Source organism: Oculina patagonica, chromosome 3 (assembly GCF_052425735.1).
Source record: "Oculina patagonica isolate OP01 chromosome 3, crgOcupat, whole genome shotgun sequence".
Classification (NCBI taxonomy): Eukaryota; Metazoa; Cnidaria; class Anthozoa; order Scleractinia; family Oculinidae; genus Oculina; species Oculina patagonica.
In genome coordinates, this window is record NC_135760.1 from 7,047,232 (window position 1) to 7,070,244 (window position 23,013).

The following is a 23,013-nucleotide window of genomic DNA, read 5'->3' on the forward strand; positions in this document are numbered from 1 at the left end:
ATGTCTATTGTGTGCAAGTGTGAAAGTCACAAGCGTTTTAGACGCAGAGAAAATCGTCTCTGAATATTCAAACAATAGAAATTCGTTAATGAGCAAAATGGTCCACTTTGAAAATGGCCAGTTGGGGGCAGTTTCCAGCTCATAAACAAATTCCAATTGTTTCAATATTCATGGATGAATATCTCCGTCAATAGGAGGATTTCCTTGACAATTGTGTACACGTTTGAAAGGGTGCAACTCCATGTCAATTGTGTGAAAAATGGTCCACTTTGAAAATAGCGAGTTTTGGCAGTTTTCAGCTCATTTACAAATTTCTCGTTTCAATATTCATACGTGAATGTCTCTGTCAAAAGGAGGATTTCTCTGGCAATTGTGTGCGCTTTGAAAGGGTGCAACTCCATGTCTATTGTGTGCAAGTGTTGGAAATTATCGAGTCATCGCCAAAAGGAAATTATTTTGATCTAAGAAATTCTCCCAACTAATTGTATAAGAAAATGTATGGGGATCAGTTAGGAGAATTCGTATGTGGATATTGGGGCTTAAAGGGTTAAGCGTGGATGTAGATACCAGCACTAGAGATAGCTTGAATATATATATTTTTATTTTGAAAAGTATTCTGTTTGTCCATTGCTCAAGTAACAGAAAATCTGTAGCTTCGTTGCTTACTCAAGTAACAGAACACATTGCAAAACAAGAATTAATAGTTCGGATGTTTAATCACTTCTGAGGGTTGAGAAGATTTGGGTATGAGATTAAACCAAAATAAAACACTATTTCAGTAAATGAGTACTGAATATAATTCAAGATGTTTTTAAAATGGAACATTTTGGGTTAGTGTGGTTAGTTCCAGCTGTCTAAGTGCCCTTGTTTCCAGCAGTTGCACAACAAGGATTGAAGCTTTTGGACCTTTTGTGAAAAAGTAGTCAGGGGAGCTAGTAACCAGCGAAGACCAATTCCCATGATCAACAATTGACTCTGATGTTGCTAAGTGACATGGAGAATTCTCATTATGGCATGCTAGAGGGAAAACTTTTGTAGGACAAGAATCAGAATCTCTTTGATTACAAAGTTATGCCAAAACCTGTACTCATTCTTAAATGAAATTAAAGCTTACAATGATTCAGTGTTGAAAGCCATTGCATAGAAATACAGTCAAGTCCTGATAACTCAAACCATCACAGGAAATCGTAAAAGGTTTGAGTCATCATGGATAAAATTACCGGTAGTGAGAAAGTTACCTAGCAGGTTTGAGTTATTGAGGATTCAAGTTATCAGAATATGAACTGTACTATCTCAGATTAGTATCATCCAATTTTAATTTTTAACCTGTTTGTTTCCTTTGTTGCCATGGCAACTGACTCTGAAATTACTTTGGTATTGATTTTATGACAGTCATTTGGGCAACTGCGCTATACTTGTACGTTTGAGTTTTAGTAAGGGGGCACCTTATGGGACTCTTGAATGAAGTCCTAAAGGTGTCCCCTTATATGGGCGCCAACTGTTACCAGGAAACCACAGTTCAAATCCACGCACCGTCAGATGAGCCGAATGGAAGGAACACCTTTTAGGTGTGGCTAAACTGTCTGTAAAGTTAGGTCAATATTATTGTTCTCTCCAGTAATCTTTTAGATACAAATGTACTTATGAGCATTTGTGGCACATGTCCAATGTTCAGTATGCAAATGAGAAATTGTTACAACAGAACTTTGTATGGATTTTTAAAGATTTTTTATATCTTCTGATATTTCTTCTTCATCAGGGTTGTCATCATCACCATCCACTTCAGCGTTTTCTCGTTCCAATCTTTCCATTTGCTTGGCAAGTTCAGCCTCATCACTTTCTGTGACCACCTTGGGCTATTAAAAAAAATCTTGATGATTTGGTAAGTGCAGAATGCAATATGGAACAATTGAAAGTATGATGTTTTATATATGTTCGTGTTTATTTGCTTTATTTTACTTTCGGAAAAACTGTTCACAGGCTACTTGTATTCTTTCCCAGGTGTTCCTTACGCTAATCTTTGCAAACGTATCACGACACTTTTGTTCGTTTGTAACAAAATACTTTTGTCTTCCTTGAAAATGCGATAACATGAAACTTTTGTTTTTTAACTCGGAAAATTCCGAGTTTTGGTGAGAGGGCCGATTTCACTCCTTCACTCCCTCACTCCTTCACTCGTTTCCTGTTAGACATTTTAATTGAATTAATTAATTAATATCAAATTAAATTAATCAATTAATCTTGTGAAGCGGGTAGGGGGGTTGGCTAAAACGCGAGCTTTACTTTGTTACTTTATATGAAGTACACAAAGGCTATATATTTGTTTCTGAAAACCCAATGTTCTCCTTGTGGTATGCATTCTTCCAGGCGTAGACCCAAGCACACGGAATTTCGTGCTGAACGCATGCGCATATATGAAGTACACAAAGACTATATATTTTCACCAAATCTTACTGAGAACTGGTTAAAATTCAACAAAACTTGGGGTTCGATTTATCGCCGAGTATTTCCGAAAAAAATTAGATGGTACTAGAAAAAAGTTCAATTTGAATGAAATATTCATTTATAAGCCGAGCGGTCATCAACAAACGAAAATTAACAAACGTTTGTATTTATTTTTGGTCATTACCTTTTATTTTAGCGGCGGCTCCTAAAAAGCCATTTGGTTTAATGACGCAGCGTTAGGAATTAAGTTTTTATTCGTCTTCGTCGCTATTTAGGCTGGAACTCGTCCTCCATCGGCTCGCTCTGGAATATTATTGTTTTGTCGGCGTACGTGATCGTGATCGTCTTTTGAACTGACGAGGGCATTCGAAATCCCGCATGTCTTAAACAATTTCCTCGCAATCTCTTCTACAATAATTATTTCTGCCTGAGACTGTTTCTGTTCCTTTCCTTCTGTTCCTTCCTTTAAGTTTAGTTTTAAATTTGCAAAATCACTGCTAACGTGACTTTTCAAGAGAAGAAGGGTCAAGAAGGAATCGATCTATTTGACTTGTTGTCGCGACACCAGAAACTGGCCAATCAGAAGCGGTCTTTCCCACGCGCTTGGTAAACATTGTAACACGATCTGACAGAAATCGGTTGCATGCAATATTTTTGTTCAAAAGCTAAAACTTAAAATACCACGACTTCTCTGCTAAAAGAAAGCACTTCAGAAGAGTTTGAATGGATTGAGGATACTCGACAAGTACTGGTAACAGCACATGTTTCGTTTTGATGACAAAGTTCACCCGCTTGATCTGCTTGATCTTTTCGCTAGCAACCTGGCGAATTACGACGGACTGAAGATTCACTGAATCATCAGCAATCATCCCGTATTCTCTGGCGATTTTGCAGTTGTTCTGAACTGTCTCTACCTCGGCAACAACTTTCAATTTGAAGGTTTAGTTGTTTGAAAACCAGTAGCTTTTGGCATGATGATCGATAACTGCTTAATTCTTCAGAAGAATGCGTGTTTGTTTGAGATGGGATTCTGAACTCAGGTGAATGTTTTGTCACGCTTAATTGTGTACGGTTCTATTAATGAATTCATTCTTTATCAGTGATTTGTTGTTTTTCAATTGCATAGTTGTGATTTAACGAATATGTTGATTCGCTGTACGTGGATCGTTTTATAGTTTAAAGGAAAAATTGGGTCTCGGCTTATAGCCAGGGGTTTCGTGTTTATTTTTTGTGAGAGTCTAACTGGTTCCAAAAACTAAAAGTCTAGGGTCTCGGCTTATAGCCGAATAAATACGGTACATGCATGCTTAACTACCAGCCGAAATATTGTATTCATGTCAGTTTTCTTGAAATAAACCAAAACTTATTTTTTCTGATGATATTATTATTTTGCCAACCTTCCAAACAACCTGCTCTCGATGAGCAGCTTGATGACAATGAAACTAAGTGAAGTGATCTGAGTTGTGGAAAGTTTAACATCATTTGTTTTAGCAAATCTCTATTTGTCAGTTTGTTGTTTTCGATTCTTGTTTCATAATAAATTTTCCGAGTTTAGTGGCTCATAGCCACTTTGAATAGTTATTGTTTGTTTTACGGCGGCATCGATGACATTTGTTAATTTAATTAAGTTACGGTTTAGACTGCACGAAAGACGATTCTCAAAAACTAAAGAAACAATCTAATCAAAAAACATATTTTTCGACAGGTTTTTTAAAACGCAGTACAGCTAGGATATTTGTTTCCTGGTTAGCAGGTGTTTACGCCGAAAATCCCGGTGCAAGTTTTTGCATACCTAATTACGAAAGCAATGTGAAAGTCTCAAAATCTAATTTAATTAATTTGCGGTTTTTACTTGGCGCCAAGAAGTCTGCAGGAAGCCTACCGCAAACACGCAATACAAGCGATGTTCATGATAGTTCCAGAAAACAACGTAGACTAATCTGCGCATGCGTTTGGTGTAAATTACGTTGAGTAGTACCACAAGGAGAGCAAAGGGTTTTCTGAAACAAATATATACGTTTGAGATCTTCATATGAAAGTAACGTAGATGTGCTCCAGGTTTTACCTAGGGGTACGGTCAGGTGCTCCCCACCCCCACCCCCTTCACAAGAAATAATTAATTAATTGATATTAATTGATAATAATTAATTAATTGATATTAATTAATTAATTGACTATTAAAGTTTACACCATAGCGCTTTAGGGGTTTAGGGGTTTAGGGGTTTAGCGGACGACAGCCCCAACAAACCATCACAATAGTGCATTCTGCACTAAAAATGAGGATATTCATGTAAGGGATTGGTCACTTTTTATCAATGGGGAGGGTGGTTGAAGGTTATTTGGAGAGAAGAGGTGGGGGAGGGGGAGTCCCTGGCTAGTGTGATGAATGAAAAGAGGAGGGTACATTAAGCTTCAAGAGAAAGGAGGTGAGTTAAATTTGTTTTTGCAGTTGGCCTTCACATTTTCACAGTTAGGGAAACAACAACATTTCTTATCTTGGAAATACAGTAGAACCCCAGTAACTCGAACTCGGATAACTTGAACAACCCCGCTAACTCGAACTAACTTCCATTCCATTGGATTTGACCTCACTTTTCAGTTATTTTTGCTCAGTTAACTCGAACTCGGATAACTTGAAAACCCCGCTAACTTAAACTAAATTTTGTTTCCCTTGATCAAATTTTGGGTCAAATTTACCCCGATAACTTGAATTTCGGTTTTTGTAACTTGCCACGGTTGCCCATTGATTAGAGCAACGAACAGATCACGTATATGACAGCCATTTTCCACTCTAATCAAAAGAAGCTATGATCGTGTTAGAGTTTCTGACGAGATAAGTTTAATTTACACTATACTGTATACTGAAGTGCTGAAAAATCAGTAAACTATCACGTATTAACTTGGCAAATTAAATATTCACTTGACCCCGATAACTCGAACTGTTTTTCGTTTCCCTTCAGAGTTCAAGTTACCGGGGTTCTACTGTATATATGTTATGGTTCAATTTTACCCTTCGTACAATCTGGTATTTATTACCATACACCAGAACAAAGGAAAATACTAAACTGTACTTAGGATGAAAATGAACCACATCATATACACTGTACAATGAGTAGGACTTGGAAAGGAGATTTAAATTTCAACAAAATGGTAAAACTTATTTGTGGAAACTTACAGCAGCCTTTTCGTTAAATTCTCCTCCATATTTCTTGATGGTAGTTCTAATGGCATCCACGGCATCTGTCAAACCCTTGAGTCCATCATCACGATCCAAGGTCGTTGTTGTTATCACATACAGTGGAGCTGCTATCAAATTAATCTGAAAAATATTCAAATAAAATCCATCAGTTTAAGACGGATTCCACTGAAAGGTCGAGCAATGAGTGCGAAAACTAAGTACCAAAAGTCTACTCATAGCATGGCAACATTAATATTGTATGCTATTTAAAGGATCTTATGAAATTCATTTGGCTTAGTGACCCTGTAATTAAATTCTAAAGCATTATTGAGAAGATTAAAGTCAAACCTCGTAAAAATGTTTAAAACGCATGCCATTTTGTTTTGAACTGGTGTGAAACACCATTTTAACTGAAATGTAGATAATTTCAAATCCATTTTTCTCTCGCAGGGTTAGCTTGAGTGCTAAAGTTTTGGCAGTTTTTTGTTAGCTGTACTTAAAACTGTTACCATGCTATGGGGTCTCTTTGGTAACTTTATTTTTGCCTGTATTGCTCAAATGTTAGGTGGAAACCATCTTAATATTCTTCTTAGTGCTTGTAATGCATTTCTTTTAATATTACTACAGAGAATTTGGGGGCGCATCAAGACTGTTTGTTGATAATAATAAATAATAATAATAATCATTTCTATAGCGCTATTTAGCTAGTCTTTCATAGCGCTTTACAATCACTATGCTAAAATATAAAAATAAAATATAAAAATACCTAACTAAATTAATCTATTGAGCTAAAATATCTATACATGCAGAGAGTGAAGTTTTAAAAGTTAAAAATTTAAAAACTAAAAATATCATGATTATTTAACTGGACTTAAAGTAAACGTGTATAAGAAATAAAAATTAAATGTCATAAGCTTCTTTAAAAAGATAAGTTTTTAGGTTCTTCTTAAAAATGTCTTCTGATGCTGATTTTCGGATGCTCAGTGGCAGGTTGTTCCACAGCCTTGGCGCAGCAGTGCTGAACGCCCGGTCTCCGTAGGTCTTGAGTTTAGCCATGGGCTCAGTTAGCAGTTCTTGGCCACTGGAACGTAGTGACCGAGAGAACGTTCTAAAACTTAGCATACTAGAAACATAGGATGGTGTTTTGTCGTTGAGTGCTTTGTAGACTATTAACAGTAGTTTAAAAATAATACGGAATTGTACGGGTAGCCAGTGTAGCTTAAACATTATTGGGGTAATAGAATCATATTTTCTTGTTAACGTGACAATGTGAGCAGCTGTATTCTGAACACGCTGTTATTTACAAATTAACTTTTTCGGAATACCATACAGAATTGAGTTGCAATAGTCGAGCTTGGAACCAATAAAAGCGTGAATGAGAATTTCCGCAGAGTCCTGAGTGAGATATTTGCGAATCTTTGATATGTGATTGAATAGTCTGCATTAACATTATCCTTGTGTTATGTGGGAGGCACAGCGGCCGTATGGTTAGTGCACTGGACTCTGGATCAAGCGGACCAGGTTCAAGCCCTGGCTGGAGTCTATGTGTTGTGTTTTAAGGCAAGACACTTATGGGTTAGAGACTGTTGTGAGTGTTTTGTTGACAAATACACGCACGCGCTGGCCGCACAATGAACGAGAAATTTTCAATACTGCACGAGGCGTAGCCGAGTGCAGTATTGAAAATTTTGAGTTCATTGTGAGGCCAGCAAGTGCGTGTATTTGTCAACAAAACACGAACGAACAGACTCTAACCCTTTTAATATACAATCTGAGTACACTGCATCGAACTGCAACCGATCATCGACTGAACGAGCTTCAAACAACAAACTTAATGTTTAAAAATAGGAAGTGTAGTAGTACATAATTACACGGGATTACATCAATAATATAAAAATCACAAATTAGCCGTACAGAAATAAAGCTTAAAATGGTTCATAAAATCGTTCATCAGCTGTGGTCGTTCATAAATACAGTCAGCGAGAAGCTTGTTCAATGCAAGTCGATGGCTTTCACAATCAAGCAACTACAAGCAAGTCAATCGCACACAAAAATGTATTTATTGAGCTGCAGTTTACCTTTGAACATGAAAGCGCTTCAAGTTGTTATCCTCTTCGATTTTGTTTGGTATTGGATCGTTGATAATTTGAGGAATATACTTTTCTTCCACTTCTACAAGCCTTGAAGCTGAAGACACCTTCAATAATGCACGATTTTTGTGCATTATTGTCAATACTGCACTGTCTGAGTTTGCTGACGACAGGTAAAGCAAAATCACGTGATCTATTTTAACCAATTGCGCGCGTGGATTTTGGACAGTGAACGAAGATTGTATATTAATTACCGGTACATGTATCTCTCACAGTGCCTCTCTCCACCAAGATGCATAAATGGGTACCAGCAAGTTTTGTGCAAGGGGGTAGCCCTGCATTGGACTTGCAGGTGGAGTAGAAATACTCTAAGTTGTTTCAATGAATTGCCATGGCAACTTGATAAGAAATTTTTTTTTTGGGTGTGGGGGGGGGGGGGCTATACGACACTAGGTCCCACCAGGGGAGGGTAGCAATACTCGCTACATGCAAATGCTTTATCGTAAAAAAAAAAAAACAGTTCTGGCCTGAGCTGTACACAATGTAATAGGCTTGCCAAAAGTCAAAAATTGGGGGTGCGGCTTATCTACGGAAACATCTCTGGTTGGAGTTCTCAAAGGCCTACCAGTACTTAATATTCATAAAAAAACTTCTCAAGACGTCATTGAATAAACATATAACAACCTAAAAACTATGTTGTTGTTCACTGCCTTTAAGTTCCTCTGCAAAGCTGTTTGCAGTGAAGCCTGCCGGTCACTTCGAAGCATGTCTTTCTGCTGTGTGCGAGAAAGGCAAATGACCGACCGCTTCGCTTTTTTATTGACCTTCACAGCACATACATCTGCTGGATTATCAAACTGTTATTCTGCATGAAATTTTTATCTTGTTGCGGGTAGCAGTTTCCAAGAATCTTGAAAATGTGGTTTCTTTCGAAGAAAGTGCTGCAATGTTTGTTTTTTTATCCCCAAAATTTGAGCTTCCAAATCGGTGGTGTGGCTTATACATGGAACTTTACGGTAACTCTTACATATTTTTTTTTTTTTTTTTTTTTTTTTTTTTTTTACAATTAAGTTACGTAGTTTATAAACTGTTACAATTTACAGTGTAAGAAAAAAAAAAGAGCAGACGTAAGTTACAATTAAGTTACGTAGTTTATAAACTGTTACAATTTACATATGAAAATAAAGGTACAGGTACATAGGAAAATAAAGTAAATGAAAAAATATAAAATAAATAAACAAGGAAATAAGCTTACATAAAGTCTTTCCACTTTAATTCGAAATTGTTAATAGTTTTATTTCTAACTGCAATATGTTGTAGAGTATCCAATCTGTTTTTTAGAAAAGGAGGAAAGCCGTCAAAAGGTACATCATCGCAGTCTTGGGTCGTACAAAAGATATAATACTTAGCTACAAGTGATATGTAATTTAAAATATCTTTTGTTTGTATGGCGTTGTCATGCCAGCCGTAAAGGATATCGCGTTCTGAAAGAGTAATTGTATTTTGTTGTTTTTCGGACCACCACTTTTGAAATGCAGTCCAGAAATTAGAAATTTTTGGACATCGGTAGAGTAGATGAGGCAATGTTTGCGGCTGCGTTTTACATAAATGACAAGTTTCAGAGTCGCATAAATTCATACGAAAAAGCGAATACCTGGTAGGAAGTATATTATGGATGATTTTATATTGAAAGATTTGAAGCTTTGTTTCGATCGTAATTGCAAAAGGGAAGTTGTAAACATTTTTTAGGCTTTCTTGGGAGAAACCATACCGTAGAAGTCTTTGTTCAGCAGTTGGAGGTTGGAAGTAATGATCCGTAATAGCTGCATAAACAGAACGGGTGTTAATAATATTGCGTAAAGGGGATTCTTGCGACGCATTTTCGTTTTCAAATTGGTCTTTTGCTGCTTTGATTTCGCATCTCCAGCTTGGTGGAATTGCGTTTATTAGACCATAATAAGTTGTGAACGGGATTTTCAGCTGAAAAGTTTGTTGAAATGTGGTATGCGATAAGAAACTAAAATCATCATCAAGCAAGTCGCTAATAAAGGTAATGCCGCTTTGGTGCCATTGTTTTAAATAGATCATGTGTTTGTTTATTAAGATGTTTTTATTATTCCATATAATTTCATTTTGCCGTTTAATATTGTCTTCTGAGATAATATGTTTGTTTTCCTGCCAATGCTTTAATATCACTTGGTAAAAGGGTGGTGCATTGTTTAGATCAAGTTGCCTTGAATTGTATCTGCAGTTTAATAGGAAAGAAAGGCCGCCATGTTGCCTAAAGAAATGTTCAATGAGAATTTTCCAGGAGGAGGAAGAGTTTTGGTGTATCCTGTTAATCCATGAGATTTTTAAAGCGGTTTCCATTACCTTAAAGTCAATCATTTTTAGGCCGCCTTTGTTTTTTTGTCCTATGACTGTAGTTTTCTTTATTTTGGGAGGTTTACCTTCCCAAATAAAATTAAAAATCATGTTGTTGATCGTGTCAGGCAAGTCCTTTGGTAAACTGAGGTTAGAGCTGTTGAAAATTAATTTGGATAAGGCTAGAGTTTTAACGATATTTATTCTGCCAATTAAAGTCAGTTTCCTATTTTTCCAAATATTCAAAACTTTTTCCATACTTCGCAACTTTTCGTCGAAGTTAAGCTTATCCGCTTTTGTGGTGTCGTAGGAAAAGAAGACGCCTAAAGCGCAGATCGGGTCGACGGGCCATTTAAAATTGAAAGGTGTATCACATCTATTTTTCCATTTGCCGAGCCACATAGCTTCGGTTTTGGTGGAATTGACTTCTAGGCCGGAGACAACCTTAAATTGGTTTAGCAGTTCGAGTAAATGGGGAACAGATTCTGTATCGCTAAGAAAGACTGTGGTGTCATCTGCATACATGGTGGTTTTTATTTCATGGTTTCTTATTGTAATTCCTTTAATAAGATCGTGATTTTTGATGGCTCTTGCGAGAAGATCAAGACCAATAACAAAAAGAAGGCCTGATATTGGACAGCCTTGTCTCACTCCACGAGTTAAAGAAAAGAAGTGAGAAGCGTGACCATTGTTGAGAATACAGCTAGAAATATTTGAATATACAGTCTTGAACCATTTTAGGAAATCGGGCCCAAAGTTAAAGAGTGTGAGAGCCTTCTCCAGGTAGTTCCACTCAATTGTGTCGAAGGCTTTCCGGAAATCGACAAAAACGGCGATGCCAGGCGAATTTTCTTTATCCAAATGGAACATCAAATCTTGGATCAATCTGATATTTTCTCCAATGTATCGCCCTTTCACATAACCGGTTTGGTCGGGATTTATTATTTTAGGTAATACCTTTTCTAAACGATTAGCCAAAACTTTAGTGAGAATTTTGTAATCAACGTTTAAAAGAGATATTGGTCTTAGGTTCTCAAGGATGGTTTTGTCTTTATTTTTTTTGGGAATAAGCGAAATTATACCTCGTCGTTGGGATATCGACAAGGAACCGTTAAGAAAAGCATAATTAAAACTTTCAACAATTAGAGATTTAAGCTCAGGCCAGAAAAATTTTAAAAATTCAGTCGACAGACCATCGGTACCCGGAGTTTTGGCTGCTGCAAATTCTTTGAGTGCTTTGAAAGCCTCATTTTCTGTAATCAAACCTTCACATAGAGCCTGTTCATGGTCCGATAAAGCTGAGATGTTGCTGGGATTAAAGAAAACGCCCTCTTCCGGTTTCTTAACATTTTCCGCGTGTTGCGAGGTATATAGCGATTTATAAAATTTACTTTGTTCTTCTAAAATGTCAAACTGGTTAGTTATGACAGAATCGTTCGGTAGCTTCAGTTTAGAGACTAACTTTCTGGAGTGGTTTCTTTTTTCAAGGTTTAAAAAATATTTGTTGTTGCGTTCTCCTTGTTCATGCCATCTTGCGCGACTCCTGATGATGGTGCCGCGAGTTTTAAGTGCCATTATTTTTTCTAGACGAGCTCGAGTAGAATTAAGTTCACAAATTATTGGCCTGTTGTTTCTATTCTTTTCGGCTTTTGTAAATAATTCGTTGATTTTCTTTTGGAGGAAAACTTCTTCATCTCGTCTTCTTCTTGCTTTGATTTTTGAAAATTTGACAGTAAAACCTCTAATTTCCATTTTGACAAGATCCCATTTTAGGCCTAAGTCTTCAACGTCTCGGTACTTTTCTATGAAGTTTGTTAAGTTTTTGCGCAAGTCAGAAACGTATTGCTTATCTTCAAGAAGGGAAGAGTTAAATTTCCAAAAGCCAGGTCCCTTTTGTTGTTTCAACTCTTCGCTTAATAGATGTAATTGTATCGCAGAATGGTCTGTATTTGGAGCGTACAAAATATCACATTTGATTGTAGTGCTACTAAGCTCTTTCGATATTAGAAAGTAATCTAGGCGACACTGGACCTTAAAAGACTTGTTTCTCCATGTAAATTGTTTTGCAGTCGGATTTAAGGAGCGCCAAATGTCACACAAACTGTAAAGGTGACATAAATTATCGATTTCTTTAATGACGGATTGTTTTTTTGAAGTAGGATTCCCTCCTTCTTTGTCACTTGGTGAAAGAGCGCAGTTAAAATCACCACCAATAATAAATTTCTCTTGCGCGAACTTGCTGAGAGATTTTTGAATCTCCTTAAAAAAGAGAACTTGTTGGTTAGTGTCGTTTGGAGCGTAAACATTGGTTAAAACGATTTGACAATCATCAAGAGTGATCTTTGTGCTAAGAAACCTTCCGTTTTTATCTCGGACTACCTCGTCAATTTGGCAATCTAATTTGGGGTTAAATAGGATCATTACTCCTCTGCTGTGATATGTTCCGTGATTAAAAAGAACTTTTCCGCCCCATTCTGTTTCCCAGATTTTAGCGGTTTCGTTGGAGCTGTACGTTTCCTGAAGAAAGATAACATCCTTATTTTGTTTGTGAAGCCACCTAAAGATGGAGCGTCTTTTTATCGATTTATTTAGCCCTCTTACATTAAGAGAGAGACATTTCAGGTTTAGTGTGAATATTCCAAAGAAAAAGTAACAATGGCATCTTTTGAAGACCAGAAAACATGATGTACCTTTGACAACATTCCTCTTGGGGATTTGTAGATAGGAAAAGTAGGTTGATTCGTCATAGTTGTTGAATGGTTATAAATTTGCAAAGGTGTAAGAAAGAAATTAGCATTTTCAGATGGTATTTGATGAATCTGGTAGAATTTGCATAAGGTGGAAGCAGTATATGATATACAAACAAAACTAAAAAGCCAAAGAACAAAAACATTGAAACAACTATTACCACGAGAAATAATTTTAAGTAAAATAAAATAGGCTCTAAAGGCCTGAACGCAAATTCGGTAATCGGTGTGCGTGTTGGTCATCAAGGAATAATATTTTATAGACAAAATCTAGCGGTGCTCCGCACAGGAAAAAAAGGTCTACTTTTTAAATAGGAACCAAACAAATAAATAAGTAGATAAGTGTTACGAAGGTTCGCTTCGTGAAAGTTAGTACTTACTCGACCGTTGTTTCGTATGTAAAGTCTGTCGCCGAAGCGTTTATATCCGGTGATTCTTCGTCATGTTCCGCGTCTTGATCTTCTTGTTCGGCGTTTAGCCAGCGGGCAGGGATGTTGAAATGAAAGTAGGCTTTTCCGTTGACAATAAGTTTGTCCCCGTTTACATGCGCTTTACATGCGCATAACTCTTACATATGATGCACATGTACCTAACTACAGCCTTCCTTTCTACATGGACGGGATCCTGACTATGTGTTGATCTACACACACTTTGGCGTTATTGATCTAATTAACAGCTGTTGTTTGGGCTCATCGTGCAATGCTCTCTCCCCCACCAATGGCTGCTTAAACTTAAACCTCTCCCAAAAAATAAATGTTCAAAAAATAAATTTCAAGTACTATGACAGAAAGAAAATTCAAAATTTGCAGCAATATAACAGTTTTCTGGCAAATAGCAACTATCACATTTCTGCCAATAGGTGTCAAAGCTACTGGGGTAAGAACAAAAGGAAGGGAAAGTGGTTCGGGTTCAAGCAGCTGTCAGTGGGGAAATGCTTTGTGTGATGACCCAAATAGCAGCTGCGAAGGAGACTGTCATAAAACAAGATTTTACTATTCCATACCAGGCTTTTAGCCAGGTGGGAGTCGAGGAGTCCTATGGATGGCCACTTGTCACAGAAATTTAATATGAATTACTGTATACAGAGGTTTTTTCCAGCAAATTTGGAAATCTTTAGATACCTTTGCACTTATAACTGCAGAAAAACACCTTGCATGCTCCTCAGGCCCTCCTATGGGGACAAAGTCAGGCCTGATAAAAATTTTGGACTCCCACTTTTTATATCCTGGCTTAAAGCCTGTGCCATACATACCTTGATAGGAACATCTTCTGAGGAGCACTTTAGTCCTTCAAGCAATGAGTTCTTTACAGCATCAATGCCATCATAAGCATAACATGACACTTCAATATCAGCACGAATCTTAACAGCTTGAGGAGTGAGACGTCTCATGATGTTAGCATGCAGAGTGGATTTGGTTTTCTCATCAAGATCCAATTCATCAAGCACTGTTGGATCTCTGAAACATTGATAATAAAATAAATATTTAAAGAGGATGCCACATCAGTGCTTGCTTTTTTTCATGCAGGCCCTATATCCAGGTCGAATTGGAATTTGGAAATGTTAGTTTTTCAGGAGGGAGGAAAACCAGAGACCCCAGCTCGGCTGTACATGTTGAAATGGCATATTTTGTAAAAAAAAACTGGATGTTTTTATCTTACGCGTACAGTTATCTGGAACACTGAAACTAATCAAATGAGAGTTGAACAACATTTTGGCGAATTATATAGGAATAATTCCTATAATTCCTTGGAATTAGCCTACACTGTATTGTGCTGCAACAATCAAATGACAGATCAAACCCCAGCAATAATTAGTTTCGCCTGCACGTTCATTTTCATGCAAATCTAACCCATTTTCGTATGAAAACGTTTGCACAAGGAGTCATTTTGAAACAGAGACAAAACAGGGCTCGAGACTAACGGTAGCCAACTAGCCAAAGGCTAGTAAAAATGCAGTTTTGGCTAGTAGCTTTTGACCTTTCACTAGCCAAAATGGCTAGTGAAAAAATCAGGCATTAGTGGCAAGAAACCGCATTTATTAAAATCGTCTCTCAGAGAATAATTATAACTAACAAGTAAACTGTTGACATTATAGAATGTGAAGCTTTAAACAAAATTCTAGTTGACAAAAACGCATGTACATCCCAACGCAGCCCAACTTTTTAAGGAAAAAAACCCTTAAGATTTAAGGAACATTTTATGGCTAAAGGTTTAAACATTATCGGACATTGTTTTCACCCCCCCCCCCCCCCCTAAAAAAAGAACTATGCTTAAAATTGTGGCTAGTAGAAAATACGTTTTGGCTAGTGAAATCAAAGCTGTCACTAGCCACTTGGTTAGTTAGCCAAAAAGTTAGTCTCGAGCCCTGCAAAACCCAACTCAGAAATGGCCTATTAACATGTCATAGTCAAATCAAAGTGCTAGCAAACGCTTTTCGGATTTGCATTGTAAGTTATTGCTTTGAAGAATTTCTTAAATTTCTTACCCCACTGCTAATTTGAAGACTTCAAATGAACTTCCTGGTGACTTGTACTTTTCATCAAAATACCAGGCAGTCTTCTCATACAGTTCTTCTAACTGTCTGTCAGTCTCATATCCCAAGATCTCCGCACAGTGCCTCAAAATACTGTACACCTAAAGAAACAGATGTGAACAGAAGAAAATATGCTCAACTGTAATTAAAATCATCATACCTTATTATAGGAAATTAACGATACATGGTATTAACATGAATTTCAAAAATTTGCAATAATTTTATTGACGTTAACTTTTTTACTACAAGGATTTAACCAGAACTTTTCTTAAATTGGTGTTGATTTTATTACGCGTAAATTTTGTTCGCGTTGTTAAAATGTTTCGTTATATTCCTATAATAAGGTAATTACAAATATGAGAGGAAGCCACATCAGCTCTAGCTGGTTTATATGCAGGTTCTCTATCCAGGTTGAACTGGAATTTGGAAATGTTGGTTTTTTTCAGGAGGGAGGAAAACTGGCAGGAGTACCCAGAGAAAAACCCTCAGAGCAAGGCAAGAATCAACAACAAACTCAACCCACACATTGTGCCAGGCCGTAATCCAACCCGGGTCACATTGAGATATGTCCCGGATTGAACGCAACTACGGAATTAACAAAAATTTTCGTAAATTTCGTAGTTGCGTTCAATCCTGGACATAAGTGGTCACATTGTTGGGAAGCAAGTGCTTTAAGGTGTCATGAGTACAGTGTACCGTATTTATTCGGTTATAAGGCGCACTCGGTTATAAGACGCACCCCAAACTTGGCAACTTTGTCATGCCAAGTTTCCAAACTGAAAATATTCCGAAAACACTCGGTTATAAGACGCACCATGAGTTGGAGAGTTGAAAAGATTCGGTGATCAATTTAAGGACAGTTCTTCTTACAGAATTTGAATGATTGAATGTTGTTCATACTCCTTAGCACAATCTTCGAGTGAAAAGGTAACATTTCTTGCTAAAAAAGACGTAAATCCACTTGAGCAAAACATCTTTCCATCGTTCATGCTTCGAATTTAGCTGCTTAGTAACCTGGCAGATGTGCAGTTTCCAGTAACCACTGAGTTTGTAGCTTGGTTACCAAGTTCTCAAGCGCGGCTTCGTATCGCTTCGTACTTTGTTTATCGAGTGGTTTTGAAAGATTCTCAAGCTTTTTTGGTGTTTTCCCTGTCTTCTAAAGTCATTTCCAACATTCCAGGCCTAGAAAGGTTTGTTTCAAATGAGTATGCTTGATTTTCTTTGTCTGTTTCAACAAAATGCTGGCATAGTCACGCGTTGCTAAAACTTGTTTATACGTGACAATAAACTTTACATTAAAACTTACTGTTTCTTATATCAGTTTTCCTGCTCTAAAAGTCATTGACCAACATTAAGTGTTTCATTTTATTGTTTTATTTGTAAGTTCCGGTAAAATGGCGGTCATAAGATTCTGTTAGGCGAAAATACTCGGCTATAAGACGCACCCCAATTTTGGCATAAACTTTCCACAGAAAAACAGATTTTCCTTGAAAAAACCGTGCGCCTTATAACCGAATAAATACGGTATATTGAAATAAGTATACAAAATGTAGTTAAAATAATTATACAAGACTGATAAGTGATAACATACTTACAGTTTTTGCTTTTGTATACTTTTCTTCACATTTCTTGATTTCTTCTGGTGAAACTCTTCTTTTGGACAAATCAATGTATCCTGCCAAGTATTTCAAAAATTATTTACATGTCAGGCTAAAAATTGTTTTCATTACACTAAAACTTTGGTGGCTAAAAATCATAATTATAATTAGTGTGTGATCATTTAATTCAAATAATTTTTGATGATTCCAGATAAAACCAGTGATAATGATGATAACGACGATAAAACTTTTTAGCACATTTAAAGGTACCCTACTTGATGTGCTTACAAACATTTGACAAATTGAGAACTAGTTAAATTAGTAAGGTTACAAAATGGAGGAATAACAATATTTGGATAAGCTTACATGTAGGCAGTGTGGACCCACCAGTTGCCTGAGTGTGACTTCTTATTATATCGTATGCTGATACCTGCCAACTCTCACGCCTTAGGTGTGAGTTTCCCACCTGTGAGTTGAAAACTTTGATCTCATGCCAACTAACCCTTACGAACAAATTTTGTAGGCATAGTCGAAAAACGTGAGTTATTACAACCATAACTGACACACTTTCCAAAAATGTAAACTTGAACCAATGTGAGGAATGAAAACCCAGTGTAAAATTGAGTAAATGACAATGCGTTTTGCAATTTTCCCCGAAAACTCAGAGTTTGACACAAAAAGCATTGGGAATGAGGTTGTGTTTAGCAAAACAGTGTCAGGGCTGAGCACGGGATATGTTCGAAATGTCTTTGGAATACTCCGGATATCTTCGAGAATCTTTGAAATTGGTTGTGTTGTCTCCGGAAATCCTAGGACTCTCAGGATAAAAATCTCATGCCTTTGACCCCAAAAAAGTTGGCAGGTATATTACTATATATGCTGGGTTTTCTAGTTCTCTAGAAGACCCAGTGACTGATACAAAATGGTTGTCTAGTTTGTCTCGGATAAAATTGGCAACCATGTTCATTTGTTTTATTATTTTATGCATACCACTGCAGTGTAAATGGACATTCAGTTACTCTTTTACGTGGATTATGCTAACTACGCATGCACCAACAAAATCAAAATGGCGACAACACAATACAAAGAACTGTCCTTGAAAAACACAGAGGAACAGAGGCAAAACAACAACAAACCTTTGTCCTTGTCCACACGGATAACCACCACACACTCGTTCCTTCCAACTCTGATAAGTTTGTTGATTGAACGGATTCGTCTTCTTGACAATTCGCTCAAAAGAATCATTCCCTCGATGTTGTTGTATTCTAACAAATTCACGTAAGCGCCCATCTCGGCGATGCTTCGCACATTAACCATGACCACATCGTCAATTTCTGGGTATATGTGTTTGTAAAATCTACAGCCGATTGGCATTTTGACGACGATAGAAACTTGAAAGATATAAATTATTTCAGAAATCCACCATGTGCAAAAACTGATGCAATAAAGTGACCGCTGACTCATTTGCTGGCAGCAGGCTCGTTTGTCTGGCGACGAGGTTGTCTTTCATGTAAGCAAAAGTGTCATGTCCTTCTGTTTTTTTTTTTGTTTTTGAACAGGTGCGGGGTATCGGCTGAAACCCCCAGGGGTGGGGGGGGGGGAGGGGTAGGTCTGTCCCATAGATGTTCGAAATAAAGCAATAAGCTGCTCGAAATTTCTTAAAAAGTTGCCAGAAATTTGCCCCCAAATCCAAAAAGTTGCTCGAAAGTTGTTCCAAAAGATCCAAAACGTTGCTTTTGAAGAAGAAAATTCTCCAGATTAACCGAAACTGAATTATCATTTAGCAAAAAATTGTTGAAATACAAAGATTTATTCCACTAAGAACAATCGTGAAGATACCGATGACGTTAGGTTTAGTGACGAGTTTCTAATGCATCTTCTAAACTGCCTCGGAAATCTTTGGCAAATTTCATTAATCTTCGGAGAAGTTCGACAAATACTTGGAAACGTTCGTGTGGCCTTCGAACAACACTCAGAGAATCTTCGGAAATCTTCGGCCTTGAAATTGCAAAAAGTTGCTGAAAATTACATAAAATTAGTTGAAAGTTGTTTGAAAGGAAAAAAGTTGCTCGAAAGACGAAACTTTGCGTAAAAGTTGCCAAGCATCTTTCGGACACACCTTAAAGGAATACTGCATTTCTTTTTTTTTTCTTTTTTTACTTGAATAACCCATAAAATACTTAAATGAATCAACGGTTTGGTGGGCCTGTTCGAAAGGTCCTTTTTAATACCTAAATGACAGATTTTTGTACCCTTTTGTGTACACTAACCCGTGAACTACAGGCTGAAAAGGTCCAGTACCCCTTCGGGCGGAGCCTCCCCGTATAATTCACTCCCGGGAGAACCCCGTGCCCCTGACTGAAATGAGCACTGAAATTGCAATAACGGATCACCAGGCAATTTTTAATTATATCGCAGCCTTATATACTCTAAAGTAAACATTTGTTACTTTGAGCAGTTTCCATGCGACAAGAACAAAAGCATGCCATAAAAAGAAATAGAAAACAAATGCGAAACTCGGCAAATTTTTAATTAAAGTATATATCTATCATTAATAATATAAACACTCGCGTTTGTAATAACTGATCTTTTTATCAATTCATTGTTTTAGTATATTAATCTTGCGACTCTGTTGACTGATTCATAACATAAAAACAGCTTTATTCATATCTTTTGATATTTATTAAAGCCGAAAAGAAATATTTCAAATATAAAGCCAACGTCACGACATTCTTTCTTGGCAATGTGTACTGGAACCGGTTTGAAACTCAGTGCACTAAAGTCAAATAAACCCTTTTCATTTCAGTTATTGCAATATTGGAAGCGTTGCTTCTACAGTGGAGCCCGATGTAACGATCCTCGATATAACGATATTCCCGGTATAACGATAAATGTCCCGACAAAAGTTACAGTAAATTTAAAATGCATGGTACAGAGCCCCGATATAACGATTTTCGATATAACGATATTCCCGATCGCGATATAACGATGAGAATGATTTAGCGGACCGAACATAAATTCTTTCCCGATATAACGATATTATCAGTATAAAGTCACAATTTAAGCAAAACATTGAATTTAATACAATAACATTACAGTAAGAAAACGATACTGTATTCTAAGCCTCTTGATCCAGTAAAAAAGTATATGTTAGGTTTACCCCGATATAACGATATTTTCGGTTGTTTTAAGGCCATATCGTTATATCGGGAGTTTCGATATAACGATTCTTCGATATAACGATATAATTTTACTGCTCCCTTGGCATATCGTTATATCGGGGTCCCACTGTAGTTGGTTCATAACATGCCTTGCAGGTGTCTTACATTAAACTTTTACTAAAAGCTGCGTTGCTTATTCATTACTGAAAGTGGCAGGTGCTAAGAGGATGTACATTATATTCTCCCAACTGTGTTTATTTGAAGTGTTAAGGATCAATTTTGGAGAATTAATTACTTCATCATTTGACTTTCAATATACGCAAACTTTGTTTACATGATATATTTGGTGTGTGTGTATTGCTACCAAGAGTCCCTAAAGGTATTGACACAATTGCTAAAGAAATGGCAGAATAATTGCATTCGTCCTTTATCAGAAGCCATAAAGCAAACTACCAACTGACAAGGTCTGACAATCGATAAAAGCTTTTTTCCCGAGTAATAACGGTATTAAACTGAACCGTGCCGATAAGCCTTTGTGCAATAACAGCGACTTCCGCGAGGCTTCAATACTGTTTTGCTTTCATTGTAGTGCAAATTCAACAAAATTTTACCACATTGAAGTCAAATTGCAGAAACAATATCAGTAATTTCCAACTTTTTTAAAAAAGTGGGCGATAAAGAAGCAGACGGCTTTTTTAACCTCGACTAGACACACCTTCGCTTCTCCGATCCTTTGAAAACTCAAGAAACCTGACTGAGCTCGCTGCGAAAGACGTTCACCTAGCTAAAGGTAAATCTTTGGGTGCTTACCATTAGTCAGATCTGGCCGGCCAGACCAGAATATTCTAAAACAGAAGTCAACTCAGCCAATGCATAAATATTATACACCGTTGTGGTGGATTTGTGGTTAAATCTCGTGAAAAAGGCCCATTTCAGTTTCAAAACCACCTGACCTGCCAGCCAGATCTAGCTAATGGAAATCGCGCTTAGTCATGTTTCTCATCCTTTTACAAATTGTATTCAAAAAGGATTTTTAAAACCCTTTTTTCTGGCATTGTAATGTATCGCCTGTAGTTCAGGATATATAACAGCAAGAAAGAATGATCCTCTCATAGATAATTTTCTAAGCGCCATGAACGTAACATCTTTTCCCGATGATTGTTTTTGGAGCGCTTGAATCAGTTCACTCATCACTCGTTCTTCCATCTCACGCTCAAAAAAATGAAGAACGCGTTTTGAAAAACAAACAGACAACAACAAGAAACTTTGTGGTCAGCAAAAGGGATGCTGTTAGTAAATTTAAAGTTTATCGGAGAAAAGTAACTTTTTCAGTTTATTTTTAGATGAAGTGGTTTGAATAATTCAGTCAATATGCTATTTTAATAACTGCATTTGTGTTTTCCTCTCGTGTCTACCATTGCAGTGATGAATGAAACAAACCTACATCGCAATAACTTTAGCGACGCCTTAAAAGAGAACGAAGATCCCCTCGGGCGGTCTCCATTACAAGTCGGCATCGAAGTGACAATTGCAGTTTTAATATGCGTCGCCTGCATCGTTGGAAATTCATTAGTTGTTGTCGCGATTCACAGAACTCCGCGTCTGAACACCATAACCAACATGCTGGTCGAAAATCTTGCGTGGACTGACATCTCCATGGCAACGTTGCACCTGCCATTTTGGATCGCGAGTATGTACAGTGGCCGGTGGCTATTAGGTCACATGGCTTGTAGGTTTGTTGGGTTCTTTGAGTTGGTATTTGGGACAGCCTCCCTTCAAACCATGGCGGGAATTGCGATTAACCGCTATTTCAGCATCGTCAAAAGAAATTTGTACACCAAGTATTTTTCAGATCGTAAAACAACCTATGTGATAATCATTACCTCGTGGATAATTCCTGTTTTTGTGTGTAGCCCGCCTCTTTACGGCTGGGGAACTATTGAATTCAGCGATAAATTCACGGATTGCACAATGGGGTGGAGTATGCAAGATATTTCCTACATTGCTTTTCTACTCACAGTTGCAATTTTAATAACAATGATTATCATAATTTGCTGCTATTTCGCCATCTTCAGGTTTGTAAGGCGGAGCTCCCGTCAGATTCAAAATCATATTCAGTCGGAGAGCCGTAATAATCAACACATCACCATGGGAACGACAAAAAGAGAAACAAAGATAATTAAGGTATTCGTTGCCGTGGTTTGTGTGTATGCTCTGTGCTGGACACCAGTCTGTATCGTCGGTATATTTGAAATAATCGGTCGTGCAGCCTCACGATTCGTCTATATCATCGTTTATTACATGATGTTTTCGAGCAGTTTTTGTAATCCAATTATCTACGGCGCGTTTAACCCACAGTTTAAGGAGGCTTTCAAGCAAGTTTATAACACTCTAAACATGACATCAGAAACAAATAGCGCTGCAGAGAGATCGCATCCTCTTGGTGAAGGACTGGTCCTGACACGAAGAATGGACCTGCCTGAAGGCGTGCTGGAAAGAAACCAGCAAAACGTTTGAGAACAAGACCTTGTTTTAAGCTTCTTCAACCTTCTTGTTGAAAAGTGTTGAAATAGTGGAGGTTTTAGCCTTTGTGTCTCAAAATTCTCTCATTAGCTTTGCAGCCCCAAGAGGGCACATATCGAGTGGAAGATATTGTCTTTAACCCCTATCCCCCTCAAGGCCGAAATTTGGGCCTTTAACCACGCCCACCGGACTCATTTGTGAGAGTTGTTGGAAGAAATGGGACACTGCTGGGAAATGCTTCAGAATCTTTTCCCCTGGGAGTACTGGACAGATATCAATTTGTCAGCAACTAAAAACAAATGTTTTAAACTGCTGCTTAGGTGCCCCTGTTTATTCGTAGGAAGTTGACTTCAAGATTCTCTCGTACAGACCAA

At 37.4% G+C, this 23,013-nt stretch overlaps 2 protein-coding genes across 2 annotated transcripts; one reads left to right on the forward strand and one right to left on the reverse strand.

Moving 5' to 3' along the window:
- Window positions 1–1,298: 1,298 nt before the first annotated feature.
- LOC144645162 (eukaryotic translation initiation factor 2 subunit 1-like) lies at window positions 1,299–18,410 on the reverse strand. Its single transcript, XM_078504644.1, has 6 exons — window positions 18,092–18,410; window positions 16,953–17,032; window positions 15,310–15,458; window positions 14,077–14,281; window positions 5,621–5,764; window positions 1,299–1,856 (listed from the first exon to the last, which is right to left on the reverse strand). The coding sequence occupies exons 1-6, from the start codon at window positions 18,327–18,329 to the stop codon at window positions 1,719–1,721; spliced, it is 954 nt and encodes a 317-aa protein (XP_078360770.1). The 5' UTR covers window positions 18,330–18,410; the 3' UTR covers window positions 1,299–1,718.
- Window positions 18,411–21,536: 3,126 nt separating this feature from the next.
- Window positions 21,537–22,978, forward strand: LOC144645157 (rhodopsin, GQ-coupled-like). The gene has a single exon (XM_078504639.1). It carries the CDS (start codon window positions 21,542–21,544, stop codon window positions 22,631–22,633), a length of 1,092 nt encoding a protein of 363 aa, XP_078360765.1. The 5' UTR covers window positions 21,537–21,541; the 3' UTR covers window positions 22,634–22,978.
- The last annotated feature ends 35 nt before the right edge of the window (window positions 22,979–23,013 follow it).

Excerpts from the sequence above, each read along its gene's own strand:
- LOC144645162 (XM_078504644.1), bottom strand. The coding sequence starts at position 18,329 with ATGCCAATCGGCTGTAGATTTTACAAACACATATACCCAGAAATTGAC. Across the intron at positions 15,459-16,952 it reads AGTATACAAAAGCAAAAACT|GTGTACAGTATTTTGAGGCA; the intron begins GTAAGTATGTTA and ends CTGTTTCTTTAG. Across the intron at positions 5,765-14,076 it reads CAGAAGATGTTCCTATCAAG|ATTAATTTGATAGCAGCTCC; the intron begins GTATGTATGGCA and ends AATATTTTTCAG.
- LOC144645157 (XM_078504639.1), top strand. The coding sequence starts at position 21,542 with ATGAATGAAACAAACCTACATCGCAATAACTTTAGCGACGCCTTAAAA.